This window comes from Bubalus bubalis, chromosome 3, assembly GCF_019923935.1.
Source record: "Bubalus bubalis isolate 160015118507 breed Murrah chromosome 3, NDDB_SH_1, whole genome shotgun sequence".
NCBI classification, from domain to species: domain Eukaryota; kingdom Metazoa; phylum Chordata; class Mammalia; order Artiodactyla; family Bovidae; genus Bubalus; species Bubalus bubalis.
In genome coordinates, this window is record NC_059159.1 from 135,387,568 (window position 1) to 135,403,986 (window position 16,419).

A 16,419-nucleotide genomic window follows, 5' to 3' on the forward strand; every position below is an offset into this window, starting at 1 on the left:
AAGAATTAAGTTAGAAGTTAGTAATGAAAAGATGGTTGGAAACCCACATATGGGAAACTGGACAACATATTAATAAATAATTCATGGATCAGAAAAGAGATCAGAAAAGAAATTAGGAAATATTTTGAAATTATTAACATTAAAAAATATAAAAATTTGTGGAATGCAGACAAAGCAGTTCATAAAGGGGATTTCCAAAAGCCACCTCATTAACATAAACCCAATTCTGGTGAAAATGGGCTTGTGAATAACAAGACTCCTATTTCACCTTTATGGCTCTGAAGCCATTTCAGGAACTGAGAACAAATATTATAACAAAAGATGCTCCCATTGCTTTTATTTCTCAGGAAATTATAAGAGTTTTGGGAGCTGTGAGCTATGAACTGTGGCCGGAAGACTGAAATATGTATTTATTGTCAATCACAATATCTTTAACTACTTTGCACTGTCCTCAAAATTAATTCATGGTTTATGTGAAAAATCATAATGAAAATATTTCATTCATAAGTATTATATAACAAAATTATGGGATGTAGTTAAGGTGGTGTTAGACATAAATTTCTATGCTTAAATATATTTGTTTAAAACAATCATGAAACAGAAAAGAAGGAATAATCCTCGAGAAGTTGGAAATGAAATGGTATATTAATTCTAAACATGAAAAGAAAGAAAGAATAAAAAGTAAGGATAGAAATTGCTAAAATAATGATGGAGAACTTGAACAAATCCAAAAGCTGATTCTTTGAAGAAAATCGATGGAGTAGCTAAACTTCTGAGAATATTAACCCAGAAAGAAAGAGCAAAAGACAAATAATAGAATAAGGAGCCATAACTATAGAAACAAGAATAATTAAAGTCATCTGAATAGAATGCTGACAAATTTATGCCTGTGCATTTAAAAATCTTAGATAAAATGGAAAAAAATTACAAATCTAAGCTACTAAAATTGACTTCAGAAGAAGACAGAAAACTCAAGTAGTTCAACAGCCATTAAATAAATCTGATCAGTAGTTCAGTCCCTCTACCTTTCTAACCACTTTCAAATATTTTTAGGTTCAGATGATTTTAAAGACAAATTTGTACTAAATCTTGGCTGATGTACTTGGCTTGTACTAATTCAGTTGATGGTCTATGAAAAAAATGATAATGAAAATATTTGGAGTATTGTATAATAAAATTATGGGAAGTAAATGTTATTTATATATTTAAAGTATTATAAACCAAAATTATGGGTTTAAATGTTATTGCCTTTCTGGCTTTTGTATTTTCTTATGAAAAGTCAGGAGTACAGTTAGCTTTCCATATCCGCAAGTTCTGCATCTGTGAATTCAACCAAAGGCAAATTGGAAATATTCAGGAAAAATATCCAGACAGTTCTAAAAACCAAAACTATTATAACATTTACATTATAGTAGGTATTATAGGTAATTTAGAAATGATTTAAAGTATATGGGAGGAAGTGGGTAAGTTATATGCGTTTACTGCATAAAAAGGGGCTTCCCTGCTGGCTCAGACAATAAATTCACCTGCAGTGTAGGAGACCTGGATTCGATCTCTGGGTCAGGAAGATTCCCCTGGCGAAGGGGATCCCCTGGAGTGGCAACCCACTCCAGTATTCTTGCCTGAAGAATTCCATGGACCGAGGAGACTGGTGGGCTACAGTCCATGGTGTTACAAAGAGTCAGAGAAGACTGAGCAATTGAGCCTGAGCATCAGGGCCCATTCTTGTGTCCTGAGAACTTTGTCCACTTCATAAGCAGATTGCTCAGTTCAGGTTAAACTGCCCGTTCCTGGTAGCCCACCTGGTAGAGAAGGGACAAAGCCCTGGCCTTTACCCCTTGTAGCACAACTTTGATGGATTTCTAAGCCAAAACCATTCCCATTACAGGTGGAATACACTTCAGATCCGTGCCACTGAGCACTCTGAAACATCAAAGAGCAGCTGACCAGGCTCTGGTCAAGGACTAGTTTCCACATACTTCTGCTGCTGATAAAATCTACCAGTCCTGGGGATGAATAGACTAGGAATTCCATGGTTCTGCCAAATTGCCATCTTAGTCATCAACAAAAAGCCCATCTAAGGCCCTGAATATGGCCTGGGTAAGCTCTGATGCTGGGTCCTCATCCCACATTGCCTATTGTAGGCCATAAATCCAGACTTGTGATGGGGTTTTGGAGTCCAAAGGATCATCATCTTAGTTGTGTTTGCTTATTTATTTATTTTTGGTCATGCTTTGCTGCGTGGGGCATCTTAGTTCCCTGACCAGGGATGGAACCTGCGCCCCCTGCACTGGAGTGCAGAGTCTTACCACTGGACCTCCAGGGAAGTCCCTATCTTAGTTTTAGACCCATAAATCACCTTCAAATTGGAAACAACCCTGGTAATTCTGGATTGGTCGGTAGATGTTTTTCCCAAGATGGTGACACATCCAGACCTAGACATTTACAGTTGCCTCAGGCCTGTATCGGAGAAGGCAATGGCACCCCACTTCAATACTCTTGCCTGGAGAATCCCAGGGACGGGGGAGCCTGGTGGGCTGCCGTCTATGGGGTTGCACAGAGTCGGACACGACTGAAGTGACTTAGCAGCAGCAGCAGCAGCAGCAGCAGCCACCATTTGATTAATTTTTTAAAACTGAAGCATATCTGATTATGGGAAAGATTGAAGGCAGGAGGAGAAAGTGGTGGCAGAGGTTGAGATGGTTGAATAGCATCACTGACTCAGTGGACATGAGTTTGAGCAAACTCTGGGAGACAGCGAAGGACAGGGAAGCCTGCTTGCTGCAGTCCATGGTGTGGCAGAGATGGACCGAACAACAGTAACAACAAGTTCAGGAAGCATCATCAAAGGCTGGCATCCTTGTATGGGATATTACTAGGGAATGCATTATGATGGCCTGTCAGCAGAACTCAGCATCCTTTCTTCACCAACCTGGTTTCCACTCTTACACATGTTCATTTGAAATACAAAGTTAGCTCTTGTGGAAGAGAACCCTGCCATTTGTGGCAACATGGATGCACCTTGAGGACATAATCCTAAATGAAATAAGCCAGACACAGAAAGACAAATACTGTATGGTCTCACTTATATGTAGAATCCAAAGCAGACAGTAGAATGGTGGTGATCAGGAGTTGGGGAGTGGAAATGGGAGCATACTGGTCAAAAGGTACAAGCTTTCACTTGCTGCTGCTGCTGCTAAGTCGCTTCAGTCGTGTCCGACTCTGTGCGACCCCATAGACGGCAGCCCACTAGGCTCCTCTGTCCCTGGGATTCTCCAGGCAAGAATACTGGAGTGGGTTGCCATTTCCTTCTCCAATGCATGAAAGTGAAAAGTGAAAGTGAAGTCGCTCAAGATGAATAAACATAATAAACTGTGGAAAATTCTGAAAGAGATGGGAATACCAGACCACTTGACCTGACTCTTGAGAAACCTATATGCAGGTCAGGAAGCAACAGTTAGAACTGGACATGGAACAACAGACTGGTTCCAAATAGGAAAAGGAGTACGTCAAGGCTGTATATTGCCACCCTGCTTATTTAACTTATATGCAGAGTACATCATGAGAAACGTTGGGCTGGAAGAAGCACAAGCTGGAATCAAGATTGCTGGGAGAAATATCAATAACCTCAGATATGCAGATGACACCACCCTCATGGCAGAAAGTGAAGAGGAACTAAAAAGCCTCTTGATGAAAGTGAAAGAGGAGAGTGAAAAAGTTGGCTTAAAACTCAACATTCAAAAAATGAAGATCATGGCATCTGGTCCCATCACTTCATGGGAAATAGATGGGGAAACAGTGGAAACAGTGTCAGACTTTATTTTTTGGGGCTCCAAAATCACTGCAGATGGTGACTGCAGCCATGAAATTAAAAGATGCTTACTCCTTGGAAGGAAAGTTATGACCAACCTAGATAGCATATTGAAAAGCAGAGACATTACTTTGCCAACAAAGGTCCGTCTAGTCAAGGCTATGGTTTTTCCAGTGGTCATGTATGGATGTGAGAGTTGGACTGTGAAGAAGGCTGAGAGCCGAAGAATTGACGCTTTTGAACTGTGGTGTTGGAGAAGACTCTTGAGAGTCCCTTGGACTGCAAGGAGATCCAACCAGTCCATTCTGAAGGAGATCAGGCTTAGGATTTCTTTGGAGGGAATGATGCTAAAGCTGAAACTCCAGTACTTTGGCCACCTCATGCGAAGAGTTGACTCATTGGAAAAGACTCTGATGCTAGGAGGGATTGGGGGCAGGAGGAGAAGGGGATGACAGAGGATGAGATGGCTGGATGGCATCACTGACTCAATGGACGTGAGTCTGAGTGCACTCCGGGAGTTGGTGATGGACAGGGAGGCCTGGTGTGCTGCGATTCATGGGGTCGCAGTCAGACATGACTGAGCGACTGAACTGAACTGAACTGAAGATATAACATGGGACTATAGTTAGTAGTACTGCGATGTGCACTTGAAATTTACTGACAGAGTAGACAGCTTAAGTGTTCTTACCACAGACACAATGATACCTGTGTGAGATGATGGATGTGTTAATTATCTTGACTGTGGAGATCATTTCACCATGTACTGTCTGTCCTAAGTGGCTTCAGTCGTGTCTAACTCTTTACAATGCTTATGGGCCATAACCCACCAGGATCCATTGTCTATGGGAATTCCCAGGCAAGAATACTGGAGTGGGTTGCCATTTCCTCCCCAGGGGATCTTCCTGACCTAGGGATGGAACCAGAGTTTCTTACATCTCCTGCAGGTTCTTTACCACTAGTGCCACCTGAGAAGCCCAACCTGGGTTTGATCTCTGGTCCTGGAATATTCCACACGCCTTGGGGCAACTGAGCCATGAGCAGCAGCTACTGAGCCCGCGTGCCCTAGAGCCCGCGCTCTGCAACAAGAGAAGCCACCGAAATGAGAAGCTCACACACTGCAACTAAAGAGCAGCCCCTTCTCGCCACAACCAGAGAAAGTCCGTGTGAAGCAACGAAGACCCGGTGCAACCAAAAATAAAGAAAAAAAAATTTTTTTAATTACACTGTACTTTAAAAATATATACAATTTGTATTTGTTAATTATACCTCAGAAAAGCTGGAAAAACATAAAGTTTCCTTTTCTGACCATTATTATTTCAAGAATATTAATATTCTTTAATAGTAATAATAGTAATTGAGTTTGTTGGCAAAACTGTTGTGCCAAGAAGCCAGGAAAGGCCCTCAGTGGGGTTCTGCCTTTAGTCTGTACAGAGCAGGGGCAGGTCTGGGATGGGATGGGAGGTGGGTGTGAGAGTCCCCGACCTTCCCTGGGGACTTCTTGCAATGGCTCCCAGCAGTGGCACCCCCTTAAAGTCTGGGTAACTCCCTCTGGGAACGTTTCCCTTCATGGGTGGGTGGGGGTGGGGAAGATGGGGAAAGGTCTCAGCTGTCTCTTAGACTAATGGACAGCTCCAGTTGGTGGCCTGAAAGAGAGACTGAAATCCTACACGGTGCTTTTCTCCTGTGATAGAATTGATTCTGGCATGCACTTCTGGAGTTACTCCGGTTTTTAAGAAAATGTCCATTTGGGATGTCAAGGGCCACTTGGGCAGGGAGAGCTGTGTAATGTAGATCCTGAATGGGGACAACTCCAGGGCCTGTTCAGTGGGAAGGCTAGCTTTTGAGGTAGCCACCTACAAACACTGTCTTCCATTCTGAGAGACTGTCTGAATGAGTGTTAAGTCTTCCCTGGGCAAACTCAGGAGTTCCTGGTCCCCCCAAACAGGTGGGGGATGGGAGAGATGTCTGCTTTAATCCTGGGCCTTTAGACTATCCAAAGATTATGCTGATGGTCAAACAACAGCAACAACAACAACAACAGCAGCAAAACAAATCCTGAATGAGTTTGACGATACTTGTCTCAGATCCTCTTATACATCACTTGTATATTTCATCTCAGGCTCCACTCCCTCAATACTCCACCTTCAGCCATCTAGCTTCAAAACTCTGCTTTGGAATTAAAAGAGTAGCATTGACATATAAACACTGCTGCTACTGCTTAGTCGCTTCAGTTGTGTCCGACTCTGTGCGACCCCATAGATGGCAGCCCACCAGGCTCCCCCGTCCCTGGGATTTTCCAGGCAAGAGTACTGGAGTGGGTTGCCATTTCTTTCTCCAATGCATGAAAGTGAAAAGTGAAAGTGAAGTCGCTCAGTCCTGTCCGACTCTGTGCAACCCCATGGACTGCAGCCTTCCAGGCTTCTCCGTCCATGGGATTTTCCAGGCAAGAGTACTGGAGTGGGGTGCCATTGCCTTCTCTGATATATACACTACCATGTGTAAAATAGATAGCTAGTGGGAAGCTGCCATATAGCACAGGGAGCTCAGCTTCGTGCTCTGTGATGACCTAGAGGGGTGGCATGGGGGTGGAGGTTCAAGAGGGAGGGGATATGTGTATACATATAGCTGGTTCACTTCATTGTAGAGCAGAAACCAAGACAACATTGTAAAGCAATTATCCTCCAATTAAAAGTAAAGTGAAAGAAAGTGAAAGTCACTCAGTCATGTCCAACTCTTTGTAACCCCATGGACTATAGAGTTCATGGAATTTTCTAGGCCAGAATACCAGAGTGGGTAGCCTTTCTTTTTTCCAGGGGTTCCTCCAAACCCAGGGATTGAACCCAGGTCTCCTGCATTGCAGGCAGATTCTTCACCAGCTGAGCCACAAGGGAAGCCCAAATTAAAAGTAAAACAAACAACTCCCCCCAACCCCCCTGCTTTCTCAGTCTTGCTTGTATATCTCCCTTGGACATGGCTTGTGCTCATTAATTTTTTCTTCCTATTTCTTTAGATAACACCAAGCCAGATTTGGTCCTAAACTCCACCCACCCCCACCAACTTTAGTTTCTTTGCCAATGCTCTATCTAGGCTTGTCAGGACAGATCCACAGTGGCTGGTGGGGCAGAGTGAGTTAGCATGTGCCAGGAGGGAGCAAAGGTGTTTGCAAGGGGAGATGTGATGATGGTGAGAGAAAGAGATGTTATTACCCTTCTCCAATCTCTCCGGAAATGGGAGAGAACGAGCAGCTTCTCCTCAAGGGGCTTGAGGGCAATAGACTCTCAGGAGAACCAGAGTTCAGTCAAGGAATACGGTCATAGAGTATCCAGCAAGGACTCTGATCATATAGGCTAGTCGTTCAGGACACTGTGGAAATCCAGTAGGCGTGTGGGACGGTCTTAAAGATCAGTACTGGGGAGAAGCCACAGTGTAGTGTGGACATGAAAGTCAAGTTGGGAACTGATGACCAGAGATCTTGTGTTTAGCATGGGAAAAAAGAGAAGCTTGGCAGGACTGGCTGGTACAGGGGGAGATGTCAGGTGACACCTACAGCCTGACAGGCCGCTAATGAAAAATTAACTTCAGCAGTGGACTATGTCATCTTGGAAGCCTTGGACTCCAAGGGTCAGGATTGGAGACAGATTAAGTAAGAGGTGAGACCAATCTCCAGGAAGGTTTGGCTCAAGTGATTGGGAGAGAGTGTTGAGCATCCCTCCTGACACTTATAGTGGGTCGATCTGCACTATGTACAGCCCTTGAGGAATGCTCCCCCACTGTGCTGTAGAAAAGAGGAAGTGCCCTTCCTCTTTTCAAGAGGGCTAAAGACAAGAGAAATTTTAACCCCTCTATACATCTATATAGGGCTTCTCAGGTGGCTCAGCGGTAAAACATCTGCTTGCCGACACAGGGGACTCAGGTTCAATTCTTGGGTCGAGAAGATCCCCTGGAGAAGGAAAAGCAATCCACTCCAGTATTCTTACCTGGAAAATCCCATGGACAGAGAAGCCCGGTGGGCTAGTCCATGAGGTTGCAAAGAGTCAGACATGACTGGAGCACCAGGACAATATAACTATATAGCAAAAAATGACTTCATCCAAGAAATGCAGTATTTCACCTTTGGGTCACTTCCTCTTTGGCAGAATAGAGGCTGGTAAATGTCAAGGTACAGTTACTTGTCTAAGCAAATGGGCTGGAGGTCTCCGAGGGACCCGGCCTCCATCTGTCGTTTCTTGTAGGTTAAAAGGGAAATCAGTGATGGGTGAACTAAGCTCCCTCTCATCTTTGGAGACCAAGTCCAAATATTTCCATCCCAGCATTTTGCTCTCGGTTTGTTTGTTTTTTTTTCTAGAAGAATTCAAGATCTTTTGTGGTTTTAGCTTGATTTTCTAATCTCTATCTCTCAAAAAAAATTTTTTTTTAGTAATTAAATCCCTTTGTTAAGCAAAAGTTTATACAGAACCACAATACACAAAGCACAAAAAACTCAGAATCTTACCAGAATGGATTTATTTTTATAACTTCACATTTATAACACTTAACTACTGAGAATACATGAGAACAATGAGGCCATTTTTACAAATACAAAAAACACATGAAATCCGGGTGTATCACTTTGTTTGAACAGTATTGAAAAATTGAACTATTATTTATAAAGGTAAGTACTCACAAGTGGTACATTTTTTTTTTTAATAAAAGCCTTTTCTTACAATCTCAAGATATTCCTTCAGTTAAAATTATTTACCATCAGAAAGAATAATTTATTTCTTATAATCACTAACAATAGTCAACAATAGCTGGAAAACGGATCACAAAGATAACGCAATAAGTGCGCCAACTTACCACAAGCACTTAATGGTTGCTAATGCAACGTTGTCGCAACCGGACAGATTACCTATTTACTCATTATTGCAGGACTGTTAGAAAAAGAAGAGAACATGCACTGATCACACAATAAGCATGGGAACGATAGGAGAAAGAGCCTCCATGTATTGAGGGCTTTCTGTGTTCCAGACACCACGTTAAGTGCTTAAAAGGCATTATGTCATTCGATCCTGACAACAACCCTATTCTACAGGCCTCCCATTTTTCTGATGAGGAAAACTGATACTTAGAGAAGCTAGGCCAATTGTTTGTTGTATATACAATGCTGCCAGGATGTGAGATATCGATTGTGTTGGAGCCTTGGGTAGTGCTTAACTGAATGATGCTCATTTATGCTTGAAGCACACTTGGCATCACAGGACATGCATAAGCCTGACTGAAACACCTCTGAAGTGCTATGACTTCCTTAATCTACGAAGAATGAGTAGAAGTTTAGCTGTGTGCTTGGATCTCACCAGGGAATCTTTTTCCCAAGGTCTGCACAAAATGAGTCAATCTGGAAACAACAGTGAGCCTGCTGGCAAATGCCAGTGTGTTAAAATCTGGATATCAGCACACTTGCGTCTGTCTACCTGTTATCTAATAGAGATTTAAAGAGTGTAAAATACAATTTCAACATGGAATTGCTGAAATGTCCCTGCAGAACTACAAAGCACGATTTGAAAACTGCGATCACAGTGGAGAGCGGATTAGGGAGAGTCACAGAGGTCCCGACTCCCGTCTGTGCTCTGCCACCTGTTAGCGTTTTGATGTTGAGCAGACCATGTAACCCATATGGACTTTTTTTTCTTTCTCACTTATCTAGTTATTTTTAATTGGGAGATATTTTTAAAAATTATAATTTGTTTAGTTTTGGCTGTGCCATTTGGCAATGTGGGATCTTAGCTCCCCAACCAGGGATCTAATCTTCAACCCCTGTATTGGAACTGTGGAGTCCTAACCACTGGACCATCAGGGAAGTCCCCCCTCTCTTTTAAAATAAGTATAATTATATCACACTGGGGATGCTGTACACATGAAATGAGATACATGTAAAAATGCCTGGCGCAGAGCATTTTCTCAGTAACTATCAGCTCACTTCCTCTCTTCTTTGTCTTTTGTCGTCACTAAAAATCTTCTCTAACCACTGGCCTGAATCAAAACATGGTCGGTGCGTCCCTGTTTCTCCAGGCCCTCCTGTGATGTCTACCCTTTCTTGAGAATGTCCCTCACACCATGGACTTCTGTGTCCTTGGGGGTAACATGCTGCCTGGAACCATCTATCTGACACCCAGCAGAGATGTGGGGAGTACTTCCCAAGAAAGGAAAGAGAGGAATCCAGGATGGAGGAGTCATATTCATTCAGCAACGACACTTCTCTTGGCTTCTACTGGCTTCCAGTGTGTGCTTCCTTATTTACACACAAGGTTATTTATTTAGCTTTTCATATTCAGAAGCCATGAGCAGGGCCAGGCTGGTAGGTTTATAATGGTTAGCTCTCTGAACACTGTCTTATATGGTACTCAGAGACACAGCTTGCTGATTTGAGAAAGGAAAACAAATTAATTCAAACAGCTGGGACTTTTTAAATAGATGACAAAAGAGATTTTTTTTTTCTCACATCATTTCTTTCTTTTGGTCTATTGGGAGGGATTTAAAGGACACCTGGTTCAGATTCCTTTAGGCTTCTGACCTCCTATTTGGAATTTAAGTTTTTGTTTATTAATAATCATCTGTGAATCGCAGGGTTGGTCCCTGGATCGGGAAGATCCCCTGGAGGAGGGCATGGCAACCCACTCCAGTATTCTTACCTGGAGAATCCCATGGACAGAGGAGCCCAGTAGGCTATAGTCCATTAGGTCAGGATTGCACAGAATCAAACATGACTGAAGAGACTTAGCAATTATCTATCTAGAGTCCAAGAAGCTCTCAGATTTTTTTTTTTTTCCTTATGAAGAAGAATCAAGACCTTCCTTGCTCAAGGGACTTCCCTGGCCACTCAGAGGTTAAGGCTCCACTTTCAATGCAGGGCACATGGGTTCAATCCCTGGTTGGGGGACTAAGATCCCACATACCCCACGATGCAGCCAAAAAGATGAAAGAAAAACAAAATAAAACCTGGCTTGAATGCTTTGATTTCAACTGTGCAAATTATAGAGAAAAAAAGACTGAAAAGGTCTTAGCCTAATAACGTGGCTGTCCCTCCACCCACCATCTGTGGGTTGCCCTCGGAGTTGGGTTTTAGTCATTGGCCTCGTTACCCCAGTGGCCATAGCCATCCCCTCCCTCCGGCTCTTCAGTATTCTCATTTTCGAAAGCGGCCTCTTCCTCCTCTTCTTCCCGGATGACCTTCATTAACTGCAGGAAGCTGGGAGGCCGGCCCTGGTCTTTCAGCTCCCTAAGTCGACACCAGAGTACCTCACTGAGGCTTGCCCCGGCCATGACCTGCTCCAGGCGGATTTGATCAGCGATGTTCCTGGGGATGGCCCGCTTCTCCACCGCTCTCCGCAGCAGGGTTTCTAACCGTAACACGTAGGCTGAGACTTTCTCTCCTTCCTCCTGATAGGTTTTCAGGTACTTCACCTGGGAGGTCCGGCGGGTCTCCAGGTTCCCAAACACTTGCTTAAATGCTTCCAAACACTCCTCCATGCTGATGGATGGATTGTCTGCCTGGACTATGTGCATGAGGTCCAGGGCTGGCCCGCGAAGGCTTTCCATCAACCATCTCTTCTTTTCTGCTTCTGCTACCGGCCACTCTTTGACTATCTCAGTGGCCTGTTCCAACCAGACTTCAAAGGGCTCTTCCTCCGGGGCAGGCACTGTGCTCCCTGAGAACACTCTCAGCTTCCGGTACCTCATGGGGAGCAGAGGCGGAGGGGGATGTGCTATCACCTGTCCCAACACGTGGGCCAGCAACTCTGGTGAGATGCAGGGCATGGCTGCTGGAGACAACCCCTGGTGCCCAAGTGCCCGGAACATTCCCGAGATCGTCTGTCCCTCTTTTTCTAGAAAGAGGTTCAGTCTTTCCAAAAATTCCGTGTCCTGGTTAGGGGTCTTGAAGATGACTTTCCAGACGCCCCCCTTGCCCTGAACCTTGCTGGGGATCACAGAGACCTCAGGGTCCTCCAGCAACTCTAACAGCACTGCGTTGGCATTCTCCTGCTTCCGGAATATTTTGCCAAGGAGTTTATACCTGCCCAAAGGCTTTAAAGTCTCCTGCAGGACCTCCTGAATCTCATCCTCGCTGCAGTCCACTGGGATCCCCATAACCATCAGTGATTTCTGATCATCCACACTCAGAATCCTACACCAGTCCTCCAACAGGGCCAGCGCCATTGCCGGATACTGACTGGCAGGAACTCTATGGCTACTGATTAGCTTATGGGACAGACTGGCGCTGAGTTCAAATTGAGAATATCCCAGATGAGCTTCTAGACTTCTAACCCACCAGTTAACAGGTCCTGGACCAATCACCCTTGCTGCTCAGTGGCAAGAACTTGGCCCTTTCCGTGAGGTCTCCAGACCTGCCCCAGGTTAGTATCTCAGTTATGACAGGACCATGGCCAGAGGCTCTGCAGTCTCGTTGAGGACGCGAGGTGGGGACCTGCCCCACCGGAAGCACGTGGCAGTTCCTTTCACCCCTCTCTGGGTCTCTGCCGCCTCACCTCTCTCTAGCCAGTGGGGAGATGCCTCCACTCTGGCAGCCAGAACTCTTGGAGGGAAGTTTCCCAGCAGAGTGGCTTGGGCTCCTAGGGAAACAAGGCTCAGTTTTACCACACAGCTCTCTCATTTCTGGGAAGCATGGGTACCTGGTGAGGGATGGAAGCGGGAGAGGGGAACAGGGAGACTGCCTTACATTATAGTTGAATCATCGCTCTTCTTTGCTTACAGTGACTTTTTATTCTCTTGGGGACCCTCCTGCAATTGGGCTTCCCCACCATATACTCATCAGGCATGCCAGTTAATGGAGCTCCAGTGATGGACAGGACTCAAGATCTTTCTCACATGAAAAGTGAAATCGGGAGGCTGTTTGTTAGGTACCTGTTTGTTCCAGAACGTTCTGTGACAGCCAAGGCGCTTATGTATTCAGCTTCTAGTACAAGAAGATGTCACCCACTCAGCACAATGGTGTGTCTGGGTGTCTCCGCTCCAGCCAAGCCAAGCTACCCTGTATAAATATAATAAATAGTGTATTTTTATGACGATAATATCCAATGTCCCTGGAGGAGGAAATGGCAACTCACTCCAGTATTCTTGCCTGGGAAATCCCATGGACAAAGGACCCTGGCAGGTTACAGTCCATGGGGAAGCAGACATGACTTATAGACTCAACAATGACAATACCCAGGGTGAACAATGTTAATACACTTATTGAAAAATACAGGAATTCTTGGAAATTTTCTTGCAGTCCAGTGGTTGAGACTTGGTGATTTCACTGCCAGGCCCACAAGCATTGCCATGCAGCCAAAAAAAAAAAAAAAAAATCCCCCCAAATCCTTCATAATCTAATTAATGCTACTAAACAATATTGAGTTAGTTCATTCCTTTGATTAAAAATCCAATTAGAATCATTCAAGCATTTAAAATCAACTTAATATGGGTTTAGCAATATAACTTGCATAATATGCTTTAATATAATAACATAAATACAACTTAATATAGGTTTTACAATCTACTAAAAACTCAGAGCCAAATAAATTAAACTTGAAGTTATGAATTAATTCTCTTTGGTTATGCCTGGTTATACTTTGCAAATGTACAACTAGGGGTTTTCTTTTGCTATAAATGTTAAGACAGTAACACAATGCTTTCTTCCTAGCATCTGAACTTGAATGGGTCATTTGAAAAGCAAAGAAAAAGACAGGAGGCACATCTGTGAAGAAGCGGTGGAGACCAGCTGATTTAAAAAGGGAAGAGCTTCTATCTCGAGTTATTGTCATGGAGTATTAAGTGGCTACGATCATTCTTGCCCTAAAATTCTCCATCAGTCCAAATGGGGTCCATATGCCACAGACACCAACTTGCAGCTAAAGTGGGGGAGCTGCTCCTGCTGTAGGCACATTTCCTGAGTTCTAGAAGGTGCTGAAAGGAGGTGCGTGTGCCAGAGGGCAGGGAGGGCAAAATGCTGGATTGAGTCCTTGCCCAGCAGCCCCAGGGATCTGAGTACATTGACTCCTCCCTCATGCCTCATGACCCTCTTCTAAGATATGGGGGTGACCTTCCCGGTTATAATATTTAGAGGAAACAAGAGATGTCGAAGACATTGCATACCCAGGAAGAAACACCTCTTAAAGTCTTACATAACTGTCCCTCTCAGGTTAGGCTACCTTTGAGTGGCTTCTTCCTCCAAAGGCTATCTCAACCTGCAATGCAACCTTCCAAATAGAAAGATGGCAAATGAAACGTCCCTGGTACACCGTAAGGCCAGTGAAAGTGTTAGTCACTGGTCATGTCCCACTCTTTGTGACCTCATGGACTACAGCCCTCCAGGCTCCTCTGTCCATGGGATTTCTGAGGCAAGAATACTGGAATGGGGAGCAGTTTCCTTCTCCAGGGGATCTTCCCCACCCAGGGATGGAACCTGGGTCTCTTGCATTGCAGGCTGATTCTTTATGGTCTGAGCCACCTGGGTGCTTCAGGATAAGACCAAGACTGGAAATATTTGGATAGGGGAAAAAATGTGAAAATCTCACATAAAGATAGGATAAAGTGGAAAAAGAACTAGACTTTCAGGTGGAAGACCCCACTGGATTTGTTGGATCATTTAACCATATAGTCACCTTGGGCAAAGCATCTAACTCTGTTTCCTACCCTGGAAAGTGATGATAAGGAAGCACTCATCCCAGGGGTCTGCTAGGAGTAGGAAATGGAATTCGTGTGGAGGCACTTTATTCAAATGCAAAGCACATCTGGTGCTGGGTCCAAACGCCCGTCTCTGCTCTCTCATCCCCTGCACAGATACGTTCCTCTGTCCTTCCTCCTCATCCTATCATGGTGGGCTTATCTTCCAACTGGGATTGGCTGTCCTCTAAGTTTAACTCCATTCACCTTTCCCTGGCATTTGTGGAGGAGGGCTGGGTATCCGCATTTAGTCCTTCCAAGGGCAAGGGCTGACAATGGGACCGAATCTTTGGTTGCTCAGCCCGGCACGACGCTCCTGTGGTTAACAGTTTCCCAGTCTAAACCCACCCTGATCACTGAGCATGCCCAGAGCTCCTTCTCGAGCTGCCAAAGGATGGGCATCGTTTCTGCAGGGTTTTGCCACTGTGGAGAGAGGGCCGGGGCTGTAATCAACCCTGGGCAGGGACTGAGACGTGGAAAAGACACGGGGAATAGAAGTAAGCAATGAAGGGTCCTTGGAGGCCGTGTTACTGGCCTGATGTACTGGCGTTACATCAAAATGCCCCCTGGATGTCCACTAATCCCATGGCTGAGGCTGATCTACTCGTGCATACACACCACGTCCCCATACACCTTTCCGCTGCTTGGCCTCACACAATTCAAGGCAACCATCACAGCCGCGCCCCACATGCTGATCCTGTACTGGACGCGCGCGCACTAGCGCCCAGGCACGAGGCTTCTGGCAGCCTAGGAAACCCCGCGGCTCTGGCGCAGTGCGCTACAGGGGCTGTGGAATGAGGCGGGGCGCCAGTGGCCGCGGGTAGGGCTGGAGATTTGGCCGGGTGGGCTTCCATGTGTATCTTTCCCCCTTTGGCAGGAGGGAGGGGCGGAAGATATCAGATGAAGACCTTCTGCCGGACCCTTCTTGGCGCAGTGGCACAGCGACGGTACACGGCGCCCTCGGCCAATACCGCGCACCGGTGTCCCCTCTCACTATATCCTTAAGTTGCCGCGCTGGGCTGTACCTGCCAACTCCTCGCCTTGCTACACTTGCACAGACTGTAGATCTAATTTCTGTCTCTACACCCACCCACTTCGTATTTGCTACGCCCCTCTGTATCTCTCCCGGCCATGATGCGCCCCACCATCACCACTGTGGGAGCAGTAAGTGAGAATCTCGTTTCAATCTCTGCTCCCAGTATTCCACCACGGCCGGTGGTTAGACCGAAGCTCTAGTGTCCCCGCGCCTTTTCCGCGCGGCCTGCGCCATCTCTTCCCCATCCCCAGTGCCGCCCCTCCTTCTCTCCCCCGCCCCTCCCCCATGGGTGTCCTGGCGCCCGCCAGAGTGTGCCACTTTCCCCACCCATCAGCTCACACCCGGGGCAGGGGGAGGGAGCCCTCCCCACGGTGGGCACTCGTAGTGGGCCCACCTCCGCAATGCGGTGAAGAAGAGGCGCCTGGGATGGGCAGGTCCGGGAGAGGGGCGCGGGGACCAGGGACTGCGCCCTACGATCTTCGCCCCCGCATTCCCTGCCGGGTACTCACCGTGGCGCCCAGAGCGGTCAGCGGGCCCTCCGCTGCGCATCCATTAGCCGGTGGTCTGGCAGCTTCACTTCCGGAGCGAGGCCCTCCCTGGCCTCCCCGGCTCCTCGCTCCCCTCCCCGGCGCTCCGCGCCCCGCCTCCGCCCCGCCCGCGCCTCGCTCCTCCCGCAGCTGCCGGGAACTGGCAGCCTCTCCGCTCTCGCTGCCGCAGCGGCCACCCGCCCAGACCCAACTTTGCTGCTCGCGGGAGCTGGCGGGGGGCGTGGGCAGGGAGGGGAGAAAGCGGGGTCAGGGGGAGGGACCGAGAGGGGTGGGTCGCTCGTTTGCCAGTCCTCCTTCCTTTCTGTACACCTTGCGGTAGGCAGAGA

At 46.3% G+C, this 16,419-nt stretch overlaps 1 protein-coding gene across 1 annotated transcript; it reads right to left on the minus strand.

The window, feature by feature from the left end:
* Window positions 1–8,291: 8,291 nt before the first annotated feature.
* On the minus strand, window positions 8,292–16,300 carry PNMA2 (PNMA family member 2). The gene is made up of 3 exons (XM_006057329.3): window positions 16,055–16,300; window positions 12,710–12,836; window positions 8,292–12,417 (listed from the first exon to the last, which is right to left on the minus strand). Exon 3 carries the CDS (start codon window positions 12,002–12,004, stop codon window positions 10,910–10,912), a length of 1,095 nt encoding a protein of 364 aa, XP_006057391.3. The 5' UTR covers window positions 12,005–12,417; window positions 12,710–12,836; window positions 16,055–16,300; the 3' UTR covers window positions 8,292–10,909.
* Between the last annotated feature and the right edge of the window lie 119 nt (window positions 16,301–16,419).

Coding starts and splice junctions, on each gene's coding strand:
- PNMA2 (XM_006057329.3), bottom strand. CDS start 12,004: ATGGCGCTGGCCCTGTTGGAGGACTGGTGTAGGATTCTGAGTGTGGAT.